The 23,944-nt window shown below is 41.8% G+C and overlaps 3 protein-coding genes across 3 annotated transcripts; all 3 read right to left on the reverse strand.

The window, feature by feature from the left end:
• Positions 1 to 12,896: 12,896 nt before the first annotated feature.
• Positions 12,897 to 14,831, reverse strand: LOC145283885 (uncharacterized). The gene has a single exon (XM_080132990.1). It carries the CDS (start codon positions 14,829 to 14,831, stop codon positions 12,897 to 12,899), a length of 1,935 nt encoding a protein of 644 aa, XP_079989116.1.
• A 111-nt stretch (positions 14,832 to 14,942) lies between these two features.
• On the reverse strand, positions 14,943 to 17,720 carry LOC145283886 (uncharacterized). Its single transcript, XM_080132991.1, has one exon. It carries the CDS (start codon positions 17,718 to 17,720, stop codon positions 14,943 to 14,945), a length of 2,778 nt encoding a protein of 925 aa, XP_079989117.1.
• Positions 17,721 to 20,693: 2,973 nt separating this feature from the next.
• Positions 20,694 to 21,566, reverse strand: LOC145283887 (uncharacterized). Its single transcript, XM_080132992.1, has one exon. It carries the CDS (start codon positions 21,564 to 21,566, stop codon positions 20,694 to 20,696), a length of 873 nt encoding a protein of 290 aa, XP_079989118.1.
• Between the last annotated feature and the right edge of the window lie 2,378 nt (positions 21,567 to 23,944).

A 23,944-nucleotide genomic window follows, 5' to 3' on the forward strand; every position in this document is an offset into this window, starting at 1 on the left:
ACAGATTCCAGCAACCTACTCATGGCATGCAGGAGACTGATTGGTTTGTGTTGAAAGGCAGATGACTAATCTCCAGAATTTTTAAATAAGGGGCAGACTGATGAAGTTTTCCAGGGTGTTGGGAAGTATTTCTCCTTAAGGCAACATTTAAACAGCTTTGTAAGTATGGGAGCTAGTTCTAGTTGAAGCTTTTTGAGCACTATGCGTGGAATGATTGGAATCAAGGTCTTTGATAAGTTTGGCAATATCATGTACAGATATTTGTATGTCATACAGCATATTTTCAGATACAGGAGGAAATGCGGTGTGTAGGCAGCCATGATCGAGAAGGGTAGAATTTGCAGCAAAGATTTTTCTGTTTCATGTTATGCAATAAAAGAGAGGTGACGATGGTTAAGCATGAACTGACAATCTGGCTGTGCCAAGTGTGGATCCAGTTTTTTTCCACAGAAACACTTTAATGTTGGCAATCTTCACATGGTCTAAGTGTCCGATGATTTCTAGAAAGATATAAGAGAACTCAATGCAAACAATAGAATCATTTCATTCATGCGAAATGAATTAATGACTGCAATATTACATTTACTGTGATAATTTTTTTTATGGTGCCAAAATAATACTATACTTATTTTTATTTTTAAAATGGATTTTAAATGAATATTGCTTATTTCTTAATTTGGAAAAAAAAAAAAAATGTAATACAAGGGAGTTAACTCTTGTATTTCTTTCATTTTTATCAGTGAAAGGAAGCTCACATTTCCATTTATTTTATCTTTTTTTGGGTCTAAGGGAGCGAACTCTTGTAATTGTTTCCCGAATTAACTGTTGTATTTTCTATTGATGTAACACTTCTTATATTTCATGGAAAAACAATTCAAATGCACGTGTCTCTGATTTCTCTTTAATGCAGATAAAAAAAAAAAAATAATAAATGTTTGCTTATTTTCTATGATAAAAGCAATTTAAGTAACCAAAGGAGGGTGTGGCGATTCTAGCGAGGATGTTTCATGGGTTTAATAGTTAAATAGCTTTCATTTACAAGCTCAAAGAGTGATTATTGGCACAGGCACGCACCTTCCGGCTTGCCCAATCATATATCATGTCTCAGGCAAGTTGAGCAGGTAACGAAGTAAATAAAAATGTTGAACTAACATTTCTCCTTCTTTTTTGAATGTTGAACTAACATTTCTCCTTCTTTTTCCTCTCTTTCATACTTGAATGTAGAACTGCCAACACGTGTGCAACAGTGCCCCTGTAGTGGAAAAGAAGTTTAAGTGAAATTAAATCTCTTTGCCCCAAACAAAATTATTAAAAAAAAGGAATAAAACAAAATGACACCTCCTTCTGGTTTAAAATGCACCGCATTTACTTTTTAACAAAAACAACAAGATGAACAAGCAAAGGTCCAATCGGTGAAAGTTCTTGCAAAGTCATTATGATTAGAACGTTAGATGAAAGTCCTTCATGGAATTAATAAGATTAGAAAGTAAAAGTCTTGCTTGAAAATAATGTCCTTATTTTAAGGTTGGTGTTTTAACTGGTGAAGTTCGCCTTATTTAAAAGTCCCATGAGGAAAGTAATTCGTGAGGAAAGTAATTTGTTGTTATTAATTAGAAAATGTGTGGAATGGGTGCGTGTGTGCATAAGTGTGAGTTTTGAGTGCCCGCGTGGCGTGTGTAATTATGGTTTTGACGGCTTTGACAGCAACAATGATATGAAAATGAGAGGCATGTTCCCGTGTGACCTCAAAGTGAGAAGAAGAGAAAAAGAAGGGAAGAAAGAATGTTTGATGCATTTATATACATTTTGGACCGGCTCCAAAATAAGATTGCTACTGCTGATATTTTGGGTTTTGGAAAAGCATTAAAAAGACAATCTTCTAAATTTTCTCATTGGTCGCTTGTGTCACATGATACTGTTGTCAACTACGTCTGCCAGAAATATGTTCATTTTACCTTTATTGTTATGCGAAAAAGTGTGTTGGGGTATTTGAAATTATGCCGTTGCTAGAACATATTTTTGTACAAAATGCGCGAGAAATTGAAATGAATAAACGTTCGTTTATTTGCGTGCGAGCATGTGTGTGTGTGTGTGTGTGTGTGTGTGTGTGTGTGTGTGTGAGTGAGTGACTGCATACCCCAACAGAAGCCTGTTAGCACTAAAAGATGACTAAAATTCATCACCACTTAAGGAACACATGCACACAACATTTAAACATTCTTTCAGTTTCTTTCTAATAATATAATAAGCAATGGACACTCTTTTTAATAACTTTTAATTAAGAAAATATAATCCAGTGGAGAAGTTTTTATATAATATTTCAGACCTATGATATGATATTTCAGATCCATACAACACATGGCACTAAAACTGTCAACATTGGAACTCTTCTATACCTCAACTCCCCCCCCCCGCTCTACAAGAACGCTTAATATTCACGAACATTCTATTCCTTCTAAGGCTGTAATCCTCTGTTCCTAAATGCATATAAAATATCTCTTGTGTGAATACCCTTTACCTTTTTATTTGTTTGTCTTATCCTAGAGCGGCCTCTGGGCCTTGATAAGTGGTGATTCCTTTGTAAAAATTTTTTTTTTAAATATGACTCAGACAGTGCTGTGGACACTGAAACATTATATTTTGGCATATTATACCAGTAAACCGCCTTTGCTATGAAACATTTATTCCTAACCAAAATGGTTTTTACACTTCTGTGACTTCTCTCAACACACACCCGTCTTGCAGAAAGTGTTGGCTGGTAAATGCAGTGCCATTGTCCATTAGAATTTCGACTGGTGGGCCTTGTCCATAAAATATTGACTTCAGCTGACATGAGATGTTAAGAGAGACAACCATATCGCAAACCACAAAGGACCACAATCGATGACTGTGAAATAGTGGTCACCACAATAATAAGTGATGTCCACACCCAACCTGTTCTAATTGCTTCTCCTTGCACCAGAGTACAAGCAGAGGAGCAATCCACTGGCATGCCTCATATGTTTTAACTGCAATTTGTACATCAGCTTTCAACACAGTTGGGTCCTTTCATTTGACAAAGTATAATGTGTGTCCAAAGTATCCACTCTGATGATGGATGTGTGCAATTTGCTTAATATTTAATGGATGTGCAGCGGCGGCATAAGTACATTGGATGGGCTCAACTTCAGTTTTTACTTTACTGGGCCACTGCTGGGATATTATCGTCAGTTGGTTCGCTTTATCGTCGCCTGCCTTAACTAGTCCTACATCTACTATTAGTCCATACTCTTTATTAACCACATTCACAAGCATGCTGAGCTGTCTTTTTAGCAGCATTTGTAGTTAGTTATGATTTCCCTGTCAGGACGTCTGCTGTTCATCTTTTATTTATTTATTTATTTTTTTAATTACATTTTCACCACAAACAAGGCACGTTGTCACTTTGATGTAGGGGGTTACTATCAGGGACATAAACTACAGGGGTACTATGTAGGGAGTTGGGCAGCAAGATGTCGGTTCACGTTACACTTGAACTTTTGCATGTCAGTACAATTGGGGAAGCAGGGACCCGGAAGGGAATGCCAAAGTCTAGCAGTTCTGGGGAAGAAACTACTGAAGTAGAAGGATCTCTACTGTGAAGAGGTGGGATTTAGCTGCTTGTTGGGTTTGTCAGGGGTATTTACATCGAGGGGGTACAAGTGCTTGCAGTTCATCAAAGCATTCACCGTTAAAGTACTTGTAGAACAGGCAGAGGGATGCAACATTTTGTCGATGGGACAGAAGGTGAAGCTAAGATGACAGTTCAGGACCTATCAGATTGGCGACTCTCTTTTGAACCTTGTCTAGGAGCGAGAGACTAGTAGCAGATGCACCAGCCCAAATATGACAACAATATTCCATACATGGGCAAATGGTGGCCTAATAGAGGTACAGGATACTATTGGGCATTAGTAACTGCAAACACAGGCTGAATCTGTACCTTTGGCTGCAACTGAAGCGCCAAGTTCTGCCAGTTTACATTATTTGGTGAGTGCAACCAGCTTGTATCCTCAATGACTGATCTGTTGGCCTCTAATACGACCCCAGGGGCACATGAACTTGCATCAAGTCAAACTGTAAGCTCACTTCGGCTCACACATCAATCACTTTGTTCAGAGTTTTCATTAAAATACTCCTGAGTGGAGGATCATTCATTTTGTCGTCCCAGTTAATCGTAAATTTGTTGCTGCAATGTTTCATGTGTGCTGTAGCTACACAGAACCACAAATGGTAAAATGACCAATCAGTTTTCCACATACTGAAAAGATCATTCGCAGCATAGTGGAGATTCAGGAGTATCTCCTTGTCCTATCCATCATAGTCTACCACCATTACTGTAAACGCACCATCCAAGCATTCATGCTCCTACTTGAAGCCACTCAGGAGATTTACAGGTAAATCCAAATTTTGTCAAATGTTACTTTAGATTTACAGATGTGAGACATAAATTGACAGAAAGTCATTGATAAATGACGATGTATTGTATTGACACATCCTGTATTCGATTCTTTAGTTACCCTGGTGTTTGTCGACCCATCCCATTCCTGGGAATAAAATCCCGTCCCTATACTGTTGAGGTTTCTAGATGCCGGTAAGCTTTAATAGTTTCTCCCCTCAGACTGTTGGACTTTGGGATTCCCTCCTTGTTTCCTACTTCCCCGACTGTACTAACATGCAAAAGTTTAAATGTAATATGAACGGATATCTCGCTGTTCAACTCCCCTCGGTCCTTTGCTAGACACGATCCCAAATAGTATGTTCAAGTAGTAATATGCCTTGTTTGGTGTGAAAATGATTAAAAAAAAGATGGAGTACTATTGCCACATCTTGAGAGGTGCCATTCACATAATCCTTTCTTGCTTAGTAAAACAACTTTGAAATCTATTTTTTTTTTGGTGGGGGGGGGTTCCTCTATACAGGCACAGTCTCAGAAAAGAGATGTTGCTAGCCTCTCTCATCATTTTCATGGCAAATGCTTAACTGAGTTCCAAATCTATAGTTTCCCTCCCTGTAAAAATTCCCAACAAAAATTTATCTAGCTGTAACCACTGTAGATAATTTCTTTTTCTCCCTGTGTATCTAAAACTGAATGAAGTTTCTACAAGTAACTTTTCTTCTCCATTTCTTCTGCTCGTCTATGGAACACAATACCAGAGTTGCTTCCCAGTTGACTACAACATAGTTGTTTTCAAGTCCAATGCAAACAAATTCTTGATAAATTATTAAATTCTGCCCAGTTTTATCCATCATTACAAATCATGACAAGTGTTGTCTCACCGTCCAGCAGACACATTCGTTAACCCTTATCCTCGAGATGCCTTTAGACCGTGATAAGTGGTGGTTTCTTAGCATAAGAAAAAAAATCGTACCTACGTCAAAATAAAAAAAATCAAGCAATGCATAAAAAAGGCTAGCTAAGGACTAAAAACGATAATCCAAGTTCAAAATTCTGTATTTAAAAGTCCTTCAATGACAAAACCATGCTGAAACACATTTCACTCTAAATAATTTACTAAACTAAAATAAGAACTAACCAAATAAGTGAAATTAACCCTTTCCCCTTTCAAAGTTTACATGAAATAATACAACTACATTCGAAATTTAATTTCATTTACATTCATTATTTCATAGAGATTTTTCCTTCAGCCCCCAATTCTAAATTATTCTTGGTCATGTGCTGTTCAAGGAAGTCCCCCTTCCCAAGCTTTGCCTTCTCTATTTGAGAAAGGATTAGTTTATTGCTAATAACGGGGAATGCCGACGGGGTTGCCAAGGCATTTTTTGCATGCTTTTCTTTTGGGGTGCTGACTTTTCAATCCGACTTTTTGACTCTTGTGTTACATTTGTCACTGAAATAAATGCTTTCATTATTTCAAAGATTTGGTCATATAGACCTCTCTCTCTCGAAAAAGAAAAAAAAAAACAAACAAACAAACAAAAGAAGCAAACTGTCCGGAGGTAATACTGTCCACCTCTGTTTTCTCTTTCGAGATCAATCAGCACTTTCTATTTCCGGTTTGATTCTTTTACCGGAAGTTAGTATAAAACCGTCTCTTGTGCTAAAAATTTCTACTAGGAGAGCATTGTTATGTCTATGGTTGAAAAAGTTGAATCAAGTTTGAACATTCAATTTCGTGAATCATGAAATTTATTCGGTTTTAAAAATGAAACTTGAGCAGAAACAAAATGTCGGACATTCTTCTTATAAGCGTCAGAAATAAATGTTGAAGATGACAAAACTTTGAGAAAGACGGAGTTAAGAAAAAAAAAAGGTCAAGTGTCATGATTGGATAAAACTGCAGAAAGATTATCAAGTAAGTCCGTAAATTCATGTAATTGGTAATTATTTTCGGTGAAAGTGCACTGGGAGACCACCCGAATATTTACCTTTAAGAAGTCTTTTTTTTTTTTTTTTTTTTTTTTTTAAATATCCAACTGTTTACAGCTCCAGTCGGGTCTAAAAAAAAAAAAATTAATAATGTCGCGGACTAGAATTATGAGTAAAACTGACACATGCACTAGCCCATGGTTACGAGTATAGTAATGTCTGCCCGACATTTTTTTTTTTTTTTTGCTTTTCTTGCCTGTCGTCTGGTGAAGTCGGTGCGCATACGCAGAAATTGTCAGTGATTGTAGCAGACGATTTCTTTTTCTTTAGTTTCAGCATTTACTGCAAACAAAAAACCAGGCGAAATTAAATTCTAAAAAAAATTTTCTTACTCTTTTCTGTGCGAAAAAGTTTTTTTTTTTCATACATTTATCTCTTTATACAGTTCTTTATACATTTCTTTCTTTCCATTATTTTTTTTTTTCTGTAAAAAGTTATTTTAACATTTTCTTCAAGTGCCAAAAACAAATGAATACCAATACTGTGGATTCCTACTACGGTTGTAGCAACTATGGAAAAATTAATTTCCTAAAAGTAATAAGACTGCTCAGTCGAGAAGGAAGCAAGATACACTCACCTTTAGAGTTGAGAAAGAATTGCCCCTTCCGCGACGTGACAGTCAGTTAACAAAATAAGTAAATCAATGTAATCATCAGCATCATCAGCAAAAGTAAACACCACTGAAAATGTAACCATCAGCAGCAAATTTGTAAATACAACTGAAAATTGTAACTGTATTTATTTTCAGAAAATTTACAATGTAAAAATCAGAAAAATTTGGCACAAGGCCGAAGATGGGGGAGGGGAAAGGACGGTCTTCTCTGACTAGTGCTAACTAATCTAACCTAACTAGTTCCTACTTTCACTCTACTTATACCATAATACCACATTCATACATTCTCTCAGCGTATACATCCTTCATCAATCACCATAAGAACATCATACCATGATAACCTAATTAAAACCCATAAGAAAGGGGGGTTTGGGAAGATAAAAATGTTATATACAAAATACAAATGAAATATTGGTATTATTATACAAACACCGTGACAGCGTTAGGGTTAGGGAACATCCAAGAACCAGTCAAGACTTGCTTCTCTCACCCGACACACGCGCAACTGACACCCACCTTTCAACAAAGTCTGACGAAGAGAGTCTAACTCTCTCGGCCTTGATACGAACCTTCAAATAATGACGGAAGAGTCGTATAAGGTCGAGGGGAGCGAAGTCCTCAGATCCATAGACCACTTTCATACGTGTGTTCCAGATAACACCTCTCATCACTGCTAGCAAGGTCAAACACAATTCTTTCTGAGCCTATCTGTTGTCGGAGTCCAATTGCTACAGACATTAATAGGAACCAAGGTTAATGAGGATGTGTTCAGTATGCGGACCATGAGACCTGTAACAAACTCAATCAGCGGCGCCACGATGCGACAATAAACGAAGGCGTGACATAAAGTCTCGTCCTCATCGCCGCACCGTTTACAAATAGGCGAATCCACCAAGCCAGCTGAGTGGAGTCTCTTACCGACCCAGAGAGCATCCCGAATTACCAGCCAGGTCAGGGAAGCCTCGTTGTTAGTAAGGCATCCTGACCCAGGCGCCCAAGGCCAGATTGAGCGGAGCTGCTCCTTCGTCAAAGAGAGCCTCCCACCGATGACATCCGTTACGGATCCCCTCACTAAAACCCGATATAATGCCTTTCGGGACAACAGCAGAGTGTTAGAGAGGCTTTCCTTCACTCTTAAGAGGGACTTCAGTGCGCGCTGGCACTCGCGATAGAAGGGACATTCACCTCGAGGCAACCTGTGTGCCTCCCCCTCGGAGTAGTGCACCCCTCTCAAAGCCGGGAAGGCTTTCTTGGTGTCCTCCATCCAGAGGCCACCGTTTTCCCTATCTTGTGTGCACATTCGATCTAGGTAGTAGAGCCGTAGCGTGTATAGCCGAATCTCCACATTTGGAGGTCAGGACCAAACCAGACGCCGAGTATCTTGCAAGGCCCATCGCTCCAACTAAAGGGCCCCTGAAGGGGCATACCCCTCCAGGCACCAATGCGCAAACTCGAAGACTTGTCGCAGTTAATTTTGGCCCCTGTTACCGTTTCATACAGTCTGATTTCCACACCGATGACACTAATCTCAGCACTGCTCATTACAAGCACAGTTACATCGTCGGCATAGGTGGAGTACTTCGCCTGGGCATCCACACCGGGCAAAGTGATTCCGCGTAGGACCGGATTCACCCTTAGCCTGCGCAAAAATGGCTCGATCGCAAGCACATATAGCATGGGTGATAACGGGCACCCTTGACGAATGGAACGTGACAAACTGAAGGGTCTCGACCTCTTCCCATTTACTTCTACCATCACCGCGGGGTTAGCATAGAGAAGATGAACCCAAGAGCGAAATTGCGGGCCAAAACCGGCCGCCGATAAAACAGCCCCCAAGTACCGATGGTCAACCCTATCGAAGGCTTTGGACTGATCTAAATTGATCAGCACGGCCTCAGTGTCGACTTTTTCTATCATCAGGCGTATCGAGTGAAAGTTATCCTGGATTGTCCTGCCCTTCACGGCACACGTTTGCTCGGGGCTAATAAGACGAGCCAGGACAAGCTGCAGACGATTTGTGAGAATCTTGGCCAAAATCTTTAACTCAGCGTTAAGCATCGTTAAGGGCCTGAAATTACCTAACCCATCCCCACCATCTTTGCTTTTACGAACAAGTTTTATCACACCCATGGTAAAGTACTTGAGGATTGAGCCGTTCCTAAACCATGAGTTAAACAAAACCGTCAGTAAAGGGACAAAGATGTGCGACAACCTCAAATACACTTCGTAGGGAAGACCATCGATCCCCGGTGACTTATTAAGGCTTCAATGACTTCATCCTCCGTTATGCCACCTTCGCACCTAGCCGCTTCGGTCGTCGAAAGATGAGAAAAGTCAGCCAAATAGGTGTCGAACTGTTCTAATGACAGACTGGGTTCCATGGAAAAAAGCTCCTGGAAATGAGATCTAAACGCCTCCAGCACACCCTGGTTTGTGGTCACGGTACGCCCGTCCGGCAATGTGACACGAGCGATGTGCCTATCAACCGCTTGCCTAAGCTCCTCTGCACGCAGTTCAGCAGCCATGTTTGTTGCTTCCTGGGGTATTCTTTTTAACCTAGCCCTAATCACTAAAGCTTGGTGCTCCTTTTCAGCAAGGGAGGCAAGCCGAGCCCTAATTATATTAATGCTAGCACTATCCCCCTCCTCCACCGCCCGATCTAGTCTAGACTCTAGTGTCACTTTAGCTGCCCTAGAATCTAGATTGAGTCTTTTGCTAAAGTCAGCAGCAAAGGACCTAATGGCTTCCTTAACTTTTACCCATCACTTATTCCCAATAATTGCCCCCGTCAATTCCCGCTGTAGGGTTAGTAATAGCCCGTCACAGAAGCCCTTCACATCGAACAACGACGTGTTGAGCTTCCAGTAACCGGCTAATCTAGGCTTAGGTCTATCTAAGTTTACCCGTACACGAACAAGTCTGTGATCCGAGTAAACTATATTGTGGAAACTTGGACAATCCAATACTCCTATGTCGACTCGCCTAACTAAGAACCGGTCGATATAGCTTGAGAGCTGTATCGAATCGGAGCCGCCTCTACCTGTCCAAGTCCACACTAAGTCACGGGGCTTTTCATTTCGGAATTTGTCGATAAGATCAAACTTATCCATAAATTCACAAAATAAAACAGCATCCCGATCTCTGTTAGTTCCCCTAGATGTTAACCTAAATCGATGTAACTCGGGATCCAGGACGGCGTTCCAGTCTCCCGCTAAAATAACTGTTCTGGAAACATCTATGAACTGCTCGATCCGCCGAAAAAAACCAGCCAGCTCAGAATGGCTATTGGGCGCATAAACCCCAATAAGACGTAATGCCCTACCCTTTATGGTAACATCCAAAACACAGTCTTCCCTCCGGATCCAAGTAACACGGGTCACACGACGCATCTAGAGACCTTTTAACTAGCCAGGAAACCCCTCTCGAGTGAGAAATCTAGTGCGCTGAGTAAGCCTCAAAGGTCTTAGACAGTGCACTCAAATGGTCACCAGGAATAAGGTTGGTTTCCTGCACACAACAGATATCCACTCCGAGGTGCTGCAGGTCCAAACTCAAGAGCCATTTGTGAGAGTCGGCCGTTAGCCCTCGGACATTTAAACTAGCAAGCTTGAGATCCATGGTGGTGCTTTAGGGTTGGGAACCAGGAACGAACATTGCGGTCGTGAGCATGCCGACGGCTCTCGTGAGGGAATAAGTACCCATCGTAGTATCGATGAGGCCGTCACGAGAGATACCACCGACATGCAAAGGATAGGTTAGTTTTGCTATCCTATATAGGGAGGGGTGCATTTTTACCGGGACCCTCCCAACACAACATTTTTTAAGGTTTTTTATGTCGCTATCTTTAAACACAACAAGGGGAGTGGGAAGGTTGAAGGCTTTATTTGCCTCTTCGAACATTAGCCAAAGGTTCTTGGCCTCTTCTTTTTTCCGAACGACGGTTAGGATTCTTTTGGCATTTGGAAAATTAACAGGGATTACTACTAGTTTCCCCCCCACCTCCTTGAACTCAATTAGTTTTGTGAGGTCAGTTCCTTTGAAGTTCTTGTGATTGTTAATAGCGGCTTGGTTTATTATGTAAATGTCTTTGCCAGGGAGGTAGAGAGTCTTTTTCTTGTGTTCAGGCGAGGGGGTAATGTCCATAGCAGAATGTGTGTTTTTAGAAGGAGATGCAAGGGGAGTGTTGTGAGTGGTCGCAGAGGTGGATGGAATGGGAGAGGAGGGTTTGTGTTTTTTTGAAGGGCTTAAATGTATTAGTTTAGGCTGTTTATAAGGGACCGGAGTTGTAACAGGAGGAGGCATTTTGAGGGGGGAAGGAGTTTTTGGCTTTGTAGGAGACTGGGTGATAGGGTTGGTTAAAGATTTGGGGCTTGGTTTCGGAGAAGTGGGTTTACATGGGGATTTGGGTGATGGGTGTTGAGCGTCTAATTTCTTTTTTAGTTTGACAATTTCCAGATATTTCTCTTTTCCAGGGTTGTTTTGTAGCATTGCCTGTTCTTTCATTTGGTCAAGGCTCAGGCGTCCAGGGGTTTTTCTGCCAGGGTTCTCCCCTGAGGATTTCGTCCGAGTTTGTTTCGTTGGTAGGCGGCTTGGGAACACTTTTTGATGAGGATCCCAAGTGTTGTCCGATGGATTTTTTGGTGTTTGGAGGAGGTTTTTTTAAGGGGGCACTCTGACGTGAGGTGGCCAATTTCGCTGCAATTCCAGCATGTCGGTCTTCTTCCAGCCACTATTATAGGAAGTTTCTCCTCTCCCGCCTCGAGGAAGAAAGGGATCGCATCAAAATTTACCTTATCGAGGAGGATGTCATATGACCATATGCCGTGGAACTCGTCCACCTGCACCGAAACCATTTCGCCATATTTTAGAAGGAAGGCGCCGATGTGTTCTCCTTCAATGTGGTGAGGTACATTAAAAACGGACACCGTAGTCCGACGTTTTCCCATATATTCTGATCTTAATATAAAGTTCTGAGTGATTATCTCTTTTTGTGAGATAGTTAGGCAATCTTCTGGGGAGTTAAAAAGTACACTCCATGTGTTGTAGCCCTTGCACTTGACGATGCGCAAAGGTCTAAAACCAGCTGTAGCCAAAAGGTTGGTGAAGATATCTGCACTTGCTCTTATGACTTTTTTTAGTTTTCTGTCGACTATAAATATTGTCAGACACTTTTTTTGGATTTCCTCCAATCTTGGCACATTGACAATTAGTCCTTTGTTGGTGACAAGTTCCAGGCATTGTTTTGCCTTTTCAATGAATTCATTGACATTAATATCCACTTTCGGTGGTTTGGTCCAGGTGTTTGGCGTAGAAGTAGTGCCGTTTTCCGCTTCAGAAATGTCGACGACAATGGGCGTTTGGCTCGCCGAAGCGGCCATAGCCGAACCATTAAAAAAACGGTTAAAAGAAAGTCCAAAAAAAAACAACTGTTAAAAATAACAGTAAGACAAAGGAAAAAAAAAGCGTCGTGTAGAGAAAAAAAATCCGACGGTAATAAAAATAAAAGGGTAGAAATTGCTGATAGAATAATGCACGAGACAAGAGTCAAAAGCAACTGAAATTGTAACAACAACAAGGAGTTTGATTACCTCCCTTTATAGGTCTGAAAAGGTCATGTGATCACCATCACATGACCAAGGTAAAGCTTTATAACGCTTCTAGGAAACAACAACTCTTTTGGTTAGTAACAAGATAAGTGCACCTACTCCTCTCTCTCCTGAGCAACCAGTAATTTCTAGTTTTTTCCACACATTCCCCAGGAAAGAAAAAAAAAAGAAAATGAAGGGAAACAAAGAATATAAGGGTAGGCTCTTACTCAAAACAGTAACATGTTAGTATATTTTTTGTTTATTTTCTTTTGTGGTTGGTCCCTAACTATTCGGGGAGGAGGCTAGGCCTGCCTCGCCGCCGTCGTAGCGGGACACAATCGGGACAGTACCACTTTTGTCTTTCAGGAGGTGGAGACTCAATCCCCACACACCTGAAGTGACACCAGTCATCACATCTATCACAGCAAATCATGTCCTGGTCACCCTGCGGGGAACCACATATGGGACAATACCAAACAACTTCATTGGAACATGCAGACTGGGGAGGAGTATCACCGAGATTGTCTGCCGGCTCATCAATTGATGCAGGTACAGTTGGAGCATGATCCTCTTCACTCAAGGATAATTCCAGGGGAAATAGGTTCCTTAATGAGTGGATATGTACTGCATTCCCACCCCCCTGTCTGACCCTTGCTGACCTGACTACGCCATCCTCTCTGCAAAACACCTCCAGGATGATTCCAAGGACCCAAAAGGGCCTAGGCTTCAGAGGACTCTTCACCAACACTACGTCTCCAACCTTTAAACGATTCTGGATAGGCACTCTGGAACGACCCTGGGGTCTCTCTCTGAGACTCAACAAGTAATTGTACCACAGAGCTTGGAATTTCTCCAGACACTGGTCCCTTACCCGCATGGTTCTGAGAAGCCTCTCTCGACTGGGAGGAAGGTGTGCGGCAAAATCTGCATCATTGAGACTGAAAAGCAGCCCGGGACTCTCATTAGGCCGCAAAAACATGTTGGGGGTTACTGCCTCCAACTCAGTCTCTGCCGATTCTCGATAGGTTAGAGGGCGGTTGTTGATGGCTCTTTGAATATCTGATATGATGGTCAATAAGGTGAAATAATTCATCTGACCTCTACCAACCACCTTAAAAAGACAATTCTTGATTGTCTGGATACTTCTCTCCCAGACACCTTCAACCCAGGGCGAGAAAAGGGGGATGGGACAGAACTTGATTAAACAGGAGCCGAATTTCTGTTGGTAATCGTGAGTCAATACCAGCCTCTTAAACAGCCGACCACCACCTAAAAAGGTTTTAGCATTGTCACAATAAATGGCAGAGGGAATGCCATATAGGTTGGTGAACCGCACCAAAGCCTGCAGAAAGGACAACACGCTCATGTCCGGCACCACCTCGACATGTACAGCTCTGACACTGAGACAAGTGAAGATGAGCAGGTACATTTTCACCTCCTTATTACCTTCTTTAACCCACAGGTGGCCTGTAAAATCTACCCCCGTGTGTTTGAAGGGAACCTCCAGTTCGATACGGGAAGCAGGAAGGTTGGCAACATTAGGAGGCATGACTTGTCTGGTATTGTACTTCCGGCACAGGGCGCATGAAGCCAGGACCGTCTTCACTGCCTGTCTGCCCTTGGGTACCCAGTAACCATGGCGTCTTAATTCTGCCAAAGTGGATGCGACTCCCAAGTGCTGGCATCTGTCATGTGCATCCATGATGATAAGCCTAGTCACTGGGTGATGTTTTGCCAACAGAATCAGGTGTTTAATTTCCACGTTAAAGTGGAGAGATCGGCTAATTCTACCACCCGACCTGATTAGTCCATCACTATCGATGAAGAGGTCAAGGGCCCGCACCAACCCAGGAACAGTCTTGCCTGAAGAATCTAACAAGAATTCTATTTCTTCAGCATATACTTGATGCTGCATAGTCTTCATGATCAGAATGGCTGCCAGCTTTTCACAGTCAACCTCTACTCGACGCAATCGATTAATAAACTTAACTACCAGGGTGGTCACCCTCAAAAGCTTTGAAAGGGTAGAGAATCTTTCTAAGGGAAGCACCGTACGAGATTCCTCTCCATGGAGGATAGCAGCATTCCAAGAGGAACGGACTATTTCCTGGCTGCGTCGACTCAGACATGGCAACTCTTGTGTTACCCATGGTGCAGAACCACTACTCAACCAACTGGGACCATAACACCACAGTTGGAAGCAGGTTCTGAATTTTTGCATCGTCAACCCCCTTGTGATCAAGTCGGCAGAATTTTCTGCGGTTGGGATGTATCGAAAGGAGGGAACAAAGCCAAGTGCAGATCCCAACTCTCCACTCATCTGCTGAATGTCCTACAGTCTATTACGGGCAAACAGGTTCTTACTCACAATAGTCCCTGAGACTAGCCAAGAAAGAACAACCTGAGAATCAGTGGCCACATGAATCTCAGAAGGAGAGAATCTGCCAAAGCTCCGTAAAATAGTGGGAAAGTATCTAAAAGCCAAGAACACTGCCATAAGCTCCAGTGTAGGAAGAGTCTTCCTCTTCAAGGGAGCCACCCTAGCCTTTGCAAACACCAGGCACGAATGGCAATCTTGCACCGTGTAAGCGGCGAATCCGTATGCCTCTGGAGAGGCATCACAGAAGAGAAAGAGTTTGCCCACTCCATTCTCACTGAATGCCCTTCGGGGAAAGGAAATGGTCCCCAGTTCAGAGATATCAGATGAAAGCTTTTTCCATAAGGACAAGTATTCTGGTGGTACCAGGACATCCCATGCAAACCCCCCCTTCCAAAGCCTGCTCAACAGAATATGGCCCCGCAATGTAACCGGCAAGCACAATGATAAGGGGTCATAGACCTTCGCTGTCTCCCCGAGAATCTGTCTCTTTGTGCAAGCACAAGGGTTGCAATTAACAGGTGTCACATGAAGGGCATCCGAGAGAGGAGAGTATCGATACCCCAGCACCTTTTCCCAATTGTTACCATGAACACTCAATGTCCCATGTTTTTCCATTTCACCTCGAATACCCACATGATCAGAATTACAAGACTGCAATTCAAAACCTCCCTGAAGCAGTCGTTCCCGAGAGAGAGCGTATAATCTACACAGTTCATCTGGATTATCATCTGACATCACCAGATTATCCACGTAAAATCTGTTCTCCATCAAAAACCTACAATTGTCCATTGGGAACTGAGCAGCATGGTACCGGAGAACATAATTTAGTATGAAGGGACTGGAAGCAAACCCAAATATAATGGTATTATATCTAAAGCAGCGCAGTCGACCCCCATCCTTCAGAAAAAAACAGAATCGGTTTCTATCTGCTTCCAGTTTCAGTCGTATCATCAGGAAAGCCTTCCTTATATCCGCTAACACAACATGGTTATTAGCACGGAAGGTGAGCAGTAAATTTAATAGATCACTCGTAAGATTCACTCCCTGGTAGGTTGCTTCGTTAAGGGAAGGAAAGTCCCCAGTCTTGAGACTGCAGTTGAACACGGGCCTAATTTTAGTGGTAGAAGTAGGGTCTGACTTAAAAACAGGTCTGTGTGGAATCCATATAAACTCCTTAAACCGCTGTGGAGGTACAAAAATCTCTTCTATAATTCCTTCACGTTCCTGATCACGAAAAACCTGCAGATAATCATTATAAAGCTGCCTCCGCTCCAATTTTCGTGCTACATGCTCCAATACGCGCAAGGCCACTGCATGGTTCGAAGGTACGCGAGATATTTTGTCGTCGTCCCAGGATAACTGGACATAATATTTATTGTCCTTAAACGAGATGGATTGTTGAAAATGAGCAATCTTCTGTTCATCGTAATTGGACAGTTTCTGCTCATCCAGAGACTCCACACTGAACAATTTCTCCAATCCCCTATGCATGTCACTGTCCATGAAAAAATCGCTCAGGAGATCTTCATACTTGCTTTGAGATTCCAACACAAAACACAAGTGAGAAGGTTTAACATCAGAAGTTGAGGCTAGGACTGAATCGAAAGCAAGACACTCCGGCTCCCTATGTGTAAAAAGTTCTGAACAAAGAAACTGCTGCACCTCACCAAAGGGAACCAGTCCTGTTGGTGTGGAGAATGCTTTCCCACGCAAACAAGGAACAAGTTGGAGGGTCCCCAACTGCTGAATAAAATCCAGGCCCACAATACCATGAATAGGTACAAATCCAGTGCCCCTGTGAAATCTACCAGCTAGGGGACAATTAAGGTGTTGGAACTCATCTAAAAGGGAATCCAGTTCCTCAACACGTACTGAAATAGCTATGTCCTCATGCACTAACACCGGAAGAGAATGAGAACAATGTGGTCCAATGCCCATCTCCAACACTACCTCTCTAAATTGTCGGTCACAATCTCCAAGGATCGTGGTTAGCTTCAAATCACAATCCAGCCCGATCGACTCCAAAGAACCAAAGGTCTGCAACACCTTACTGGACAGATAAGTCCGGCCACTGCCCGTGTCCAACAAACAGTTGACAGAAACATAGTTGCCATCTCTACCAAAGGTAACACACACGACCGGGGGAAGGCTAGACCATTTTCCACAGGCAGAGTTAACATGAAGAGAAGAATCCCTTCGGCCAGAATAGGACCCTGGTCTGGATGACACATTCCCGGAGGAGCCCCGACCAGTATTAGGGATAAACCCAGGGACCTCGTCCCCCTTGATAAGGAGACATTTGACCGCCTCCCTGGTATCTTGCAAAATGGAGGATAAAGTAGGGATTCTTTTACTGTAAATCTGGATTAACTCTCCTCTGACCTCTCTGGGGCATTTGGAGAAGAGAATCTTCGCCATAAGGCGCGCCCCAGAAGAACAGTTATTAGAGAATGAACAATCAAAGGAGCCTTCCAACTCCGCAAGAAGTGAGGCTGCTCTGGACATAAAACCAGTTAAACTGGTGTACGATTTGTCTCGTTTACAGGAGAAGTCTAAAATGTCCTGGAAGATGTTATCTATAATTTCATCTTCATCGAGATACTCGCTTTTCAGGACCGAGAGAGCCAACTCATAATTCCTGTTGCATATACTAAAATTGTTAATCAACAGGAGAGGTTGACCAGACAGAGAGCATTTTAAGAAATTCAGCCTTTCGGCATCATTGGCCATACCAGCTACGCAGTTTTCAAAACGCGACAAAAAATTCCTAAAGCTCATAGGATTGGATTGCATAGCCAACCCATCAAAGGTAGGACCCGTAATTTGTATTTGAGGTGGCTTCACGGTAAAAGATGACACTCCTCTCTCACGTTCAGAGGTACCTTGAGCAAGGCTTAGTGACTCAGGGGCAGCAGGGAGGAACTTCAACTCAAGATGTTCCAGTTCCTTTCGGAATCACAAGGCGGTTGCCAGAGCATCCTTCTCAATTCTCACCCAGTCCTCCTCCTCAGAAGATTGAAGTTGGATTTTGCTAACGCATATGTCTACCTCCACCAAATACTCATAAACGGATTTCTGCAATGCAGAGAATGATTTAACGGAGATTTCATTCTCCTGATGAGCCGTCTCCAGAATTGTTCGGATTTTGATCCATAGGATAGAAATTCTTCTCCGTAGATCTGCTTTGCTACTATCCATGTTAGTATTAGGGTTTCTTTCGCAATATATGGAAAAATTAATTTCCTAAAAGTAATAAGACTGCTCAGTCGAGAAGGAAGCAAGATACACTCACCTTTAGAGTTGTGAAAGAATTGCCCCTTCCGCGACGTGACAGTCAGTTAACAAAATAAGTAAATCAATGTAATCATCAGCATCATCAGCAAAAGTAAACACCACTGAAATTGTAACAACAAGGAGTTTGATTACCTCCCTTTATAGGTCTGAAAAGGTCATGTGATCACCATCACATGACTAAGGTAAAGCTTTATAACGCTTCTAGGAAACAACAACTCTTTTGGTTAGTAACAAGGTAAGTGCACCTACTCCCCTCTCTCCTGAGCAACCAGTAATTTCTAGTTTTTTCCACACAACAACTATTTCGATACAGTAAAGGCATTTCACAAAGACACGAGCAGGCAATTTTTGCGAAAACATGGTGTTTTGGCGACAAGCATTACTTGTCCGCAATGCAAAAATGAGTGTTCATTTCGAGAAGGTAAACGAATCTCGAGGTGCACGCATTACACAAAAGTGGGAAAATCCAAAAAAAGAAATATTGCGGTTCCACTGTCGCCGAAACCACAGGAACATTCATTGCTCGGATGCCGGCGTGGAAAGTAAATGTTCGTCAAACATTTTTTAAGCACTGTGAAATCATCGGACAGTACGCGAAAATCTGGACATTTCGCACCCACCACTCTTCAGTTGATTGGCGGTCCTTCTGTTCCGAGGTTTGTGAGAACTGGCTTAACAATCAGGAACCCATTGGAGGCGACGGGATAGCTGTTGAAATCGACGAAACCCTTATCGTGCACCGAAAGTATAATAGAGGAAGGATGGCTAGTCATATATGGCTTTTCGGCGGAATTGAAAGAATTTCAAAAAAAAGTTTCGGGTTTGTATTACTGTACACATAGATTCGAAAAAGTTGTCAAAAAGCAAATATATAACAAATAAATGTTATCAAAGGCAAGATAAGTTACTTTTCTACCTAACTGGATATATTTTTTGTGTTTTTATTCAATGTAGCATATTTATTCAGCTCGAAAAACATACAGTGTTTACCGATGTATTCGAAAATGCAAGATGGCGTCTCACAACCTCTTTAACACCGTAAGTATGGAAAAAGGTGTTATAAATAAAAAACTATACAAAATACTGTCGGATTTTAACCGACTGAAGGGGGGGGGGAGGCGTTTCTGCAACTCAACGGCTAAACTTGAACTCGACGTAGAAGGAAAAAACAATGAAACTCTTAACTTGTGTGGAGAACCCTTCTCGGCTTTTCTCGGCTAACTGGAGTTGCAACGTATTGCCTCGTTGCTTACAATGACAAATTGTCTTTGTAATAGTAACTCTTTAACACCGTAAGTATGGAAAAAGGTGTTATAAATAAAAAACAAAAAATCCAACTCTGTGGCAAAAGATTCCCCTTGCATCAACTTTATCAAATAGATTTTTGCCAGAAGGTGATTGTCCTCACTTCTCTTCAACGTTTTGTTGACAAACTTAAAAACCAAAGTCATTACATTAACTAATCTGTTGAAGTTGGAAAATCTTTCTACAGAAACTATAGGGGAACTTTCGTTGTGTCTCGTAAACAAATTCATTGCAGGATGAATGCATTCCTTTTGTTCTTCCGAGAGACAACCTAACTCGAGCTTGTTCTACCGAATTTCTTCCTGCTTTATCCATGCAGGGCCTTCATACCAATAGGAAAGGTGTTCCTGAAATTTTTTAAAGGAAAGTCCTCTTGTGATGTAGTCGGCTGGGTTCTCCTTAGTTGGCACGTATTGGAAACTCAATTCCAACTTTATCTCTGACCTGATTGTTGCAGACATTTGCGTTATATCTTGCAGCCTGTTGCGCGCAAAGATGTTTTTTGTGGTTATCGACTTTGATAGTATCCAAGCCAATACCACTTGAGCGTCCATTAGAACATATACTTTTTCTATCAGGGAATTCTTCAAGGCTTCCTTTATAAAGGGAAAACATTTCAATGCTAGAAACACTGACAAAAGCTCCAAAGTGGGTAGAGATTTACCTTTTAAGGGTGCTACTTTTGCTTTAGCAAACACCAGTGCAGACTGTCCATCATGTACAGTATATGCTGAAAAGCCGTATGCATTTTTGGAGGCATCACAAAATAGGAATAATTTTAGGGGCTTATTGTCATCTAGGACTCTCCTTGGAAATGATACAGAGCCCAATTCTGTTAAGTCCTTTGCCAGAGCTTTCCAGGGTTTTTTTTACTCTTCTGAAACTTCATCATCCCAATCCAACTTTTGCTTCCAAAGTTCTCCTATCAGCATTCTGCTCCTTACTGTTACTGGAAGATATAGGGACAAGGGATCAAATATTTTGGAAGCTTCAGACAGCATTTTCCTTTTTGTTGATGCGGTTACATCGCATTGGTGCGAACAGACCTTCATAGTATCATGTTGAGGGTTGTACAAATATCCTAAAACTTTCTCCACACCAGAATCAAAACCTGACAGTTCCATCTGCTGCCATTTTTTCTTGTAACACTGCACTGTTCGAGTTACAGGATTGTATCTCAAAGTTACCCTCTTGCAGTCGTTCCTTCACCGCTGAGTATAACGTAGATAGAGTATCTACATCATTTCCTGTTTTCACCAAATTGTCCACATAAAAGTTTGACCTGAGTACTTGGGAACATTCATCTGCAGGAAATTTTTCTGCATGATATTTTAAGACATAATTTAATATAAATGGACTTGCATTGAAACTGAATAAGATGGTAGAGTATCTGTAACAATGCAAGTTGTCGCCTTTTTTCAAGAAGAAACAAAAACGATTGCGGTCCTTTTCTAGCTCTAGACGAATCATAAGGAATGCTTTCCTTATGTCGGCCAATAGTACATATTTGTTGGCCCTAAAGCGAATCAACAGTTCTAACATGTCTCCCATTAGGTTGACTCCTGGATAGGCTGCCTCATTCAAAGATGTAGCATTTGCCCCCTTGTAGGAACAATTGAACACAGGTCTCACCTTCGTGGTCGTCTGATCAGCCGGTCTGTGCGGAATCCATATGTACTTTTGAAAGTCTTCTGGAGTCACTGTTATTTCCTCTATAATCCCTTCGTCTTCCTGTTGTCTAAAGACGTCTACGTATTGGTCATAGAGGCCTTTCTTCTCCAGGTCTTTAACTACTCTTTCCAGTATTCTAAGAGCAGCATTGTGGTTAGAAGGCACAGACTTCACTTTGTCTTCATACCATGGCAGCTGTACATGGTATCGGCCATCTTTGTAGGATATAGTGTTCCTAAACTTTTGTACCATCTCTTCATCCACGGTGGAGAATTCCTCTGTGATAGGTAACCCTAGTGACTCCATGCTAAACATGTTTTCTAGTCCTCTCTGAACGTTTCCTTCTTCAAACCAAGCTTTTAACGGGTCTGGGTATTTCTCCTCTGGATTCAGCACAAAATTAATTTTGTACTCCGAAAGTGGAGGTGTTTTGTCCAACAAGGAGGTATAATTAATTTTTTGCCCCTCTCTTTACTTTGTGTCTTGGTTTTAACTGATTCTCATACATGAAGCAACGGCTGTTACCAAAGGGTACAAGTCCTCTCGGTGTGGAAAAAGTGGCTCCATACATGCAGGGAACGATTTCAAATGGTTCTATTAATTGAATGGCGTCAACTCCCAACACCCCCTCAATTTTAATATAACTGTCCCGGGAATTGTACTTAGCTTAGTTGTTAACTGATGTTGTTTCAGGTTTTTAATTATCTGCGGAAGCTCCAGTAACTCATGCGAAAGATTCAAATTACTGGACAGAATTTGAAGAGTGTGAACTTTCTCAGGGATAAGTCTTAACTCCACTGTGGCCTCTTTAAAAGGTCTTGTCTCTGAGCCCAAAAAGGTTTTCACTTCCAACCTACTTTCTTTAGCTGTAGAAATGCAATTCAGTTTTTCCAGCACAGAGGTATCCAAGTAGGTCCTTTGGCTTCCGGTGTCCAGGAGACAATTTATTTCCAACTGGCTATTTCCCTTTCCTACTACTATGTTGATTACAGGAGACATGAAACCATAGCTGTAGTCATTCGTATGTACACAGGTGTCCACACGCACCTTGCCTCTCTTGTCTGGGCACATTGCTGTCACGTGGCCCTTAACAGTGCAGCTGATACAGCTACTATTTTTAGCTGTTCTCAAAGGGCACATTGCTCCCCTATGTGTCTTTTTTAGGCATCTAAAACACAGCCAAAGTTCTTTGCACCTTGTAATCCGGGCTTCATGGGAGGTGTAGCAGGGACAATTTTCCGAAGAATGTTCGTGCTTTTTACAAAACTCACATTTTTGTGGTTTTGATTCCACTTTGGCATTGAAAGCCTTCAGGGAGGAATGTGATTCTTCTTCACTTTCTTTCCTAAGTCTAGGTGGGGGTCTCAGCTTGGTCACAGGGTGCTGTTCAGGTTTTCTAATAATCAAAAAACGCTTAATAATTTCTGGTGTCTTCAACAGAATTATTGATAATGTTGGATAGGTTTTTCCAGAAATCCTGATCAGTTCATTTTTTATGTTGGATGGTAATTTTGCAAACAATACCTGAGAAATTATTATGGCACCTGCCGACTGGTGATCATATAAGTCACAGCTCTAAGTTCCCATACGTCTGTCTGCGTTTTTATCATAAAATCCTTCAACCCCATGTTGAGAATAACAATGGCTGACACTAAATAAGAGTTATCTCCTCTTTAAACGTAAGGTAGGGATTATCTCCCTTCCTTTTTATGTACTATAAAAAGTGTAAATAAAAGCGAATACATTAGAACGTATTTTTTGACTACGAAAAACTGTCTTTGGTTGTTTACTTGGAGAACAAATTTGCGAGGTAATGTACCATTGTTTTAAAAACTGTAATTCCTTTTGCAACAAAGGTTATGGGCCCAGCACGCTTCCACTGCGCCACTCTGCTGAAACACCCGGAGTCAGACAGTTTAAAGCCGGCAGAAGAGAGGTCGGTTTCCCAAAGGTATAAACTTTCTGATAGAGTGGAATCGTTCAGACTAGAAACGTCGTTATTAGAATAAGAAATCCCAACGATGCCGGTTATATGATACGTTGTATGTTCCCAAATTGTCATTGGTGATCATATAAGTCACAGCTCTAAGTTCCCATACGTCTGTCTGCGTTTTTATCATAAAATCCTTCAACCCCACCAAGTCTTTTGGATTCTCCAAGCGAAAATCTAATATACCTTGGATTATTTCGCCACATATTTCTTCCTCATCCAAGTATTGTTCTTTCAACAATTTTAGAGCCACTGGGTAACTGTCTTCGGAGACGGACAAGTGGTCAATAAGTTGAAAGGCTCTACCCTCAAGAGAACACCTAAAAAAATATAGCTTTCAAAATCCCTTCCACTGAAATGTGGCCCTTTCAGTTTGATTTTAAAAGGTTCTACTGAAAAGGAAGAATGTGCGGTTGGGTTGAAGGATTTGGTTGCTTCTGGGATACTAGTGGCTTCCTGACTATGAGGGTTGAAGGTTGGTTCAACGTTGGTGGACATCCTATCTTCTATAGGGACCTCTGAAGTATTTCCTTCACTGACTGTCCGTACAACTCCCAGTCTCTGTCGTACCTCTCTCTTAAATCTAAACGAAGCTTGAAAAAGTTCAGCAAGCGATTCAGCTTCCTCTTCTGCAGCCAGTTGCTCCTCCATACTCCAAGACACACCCTCTAGCTCCTCTAGCCATCCTTCTATA

Source organism: Euprymna scolopes, chromosome 8 (genome assembly GCF_053919585.1).
Source record: "Euprymna scolopes isolate OS-2025 chromosome 8, ASM5391958v1, whole genome shotgun sequence".
NCBI lineage: Eukaryota > Metazoa > Mollusca > Cephalopoda > Sepiida > Sepiolidae > Euprymna > Euprymna scolopes.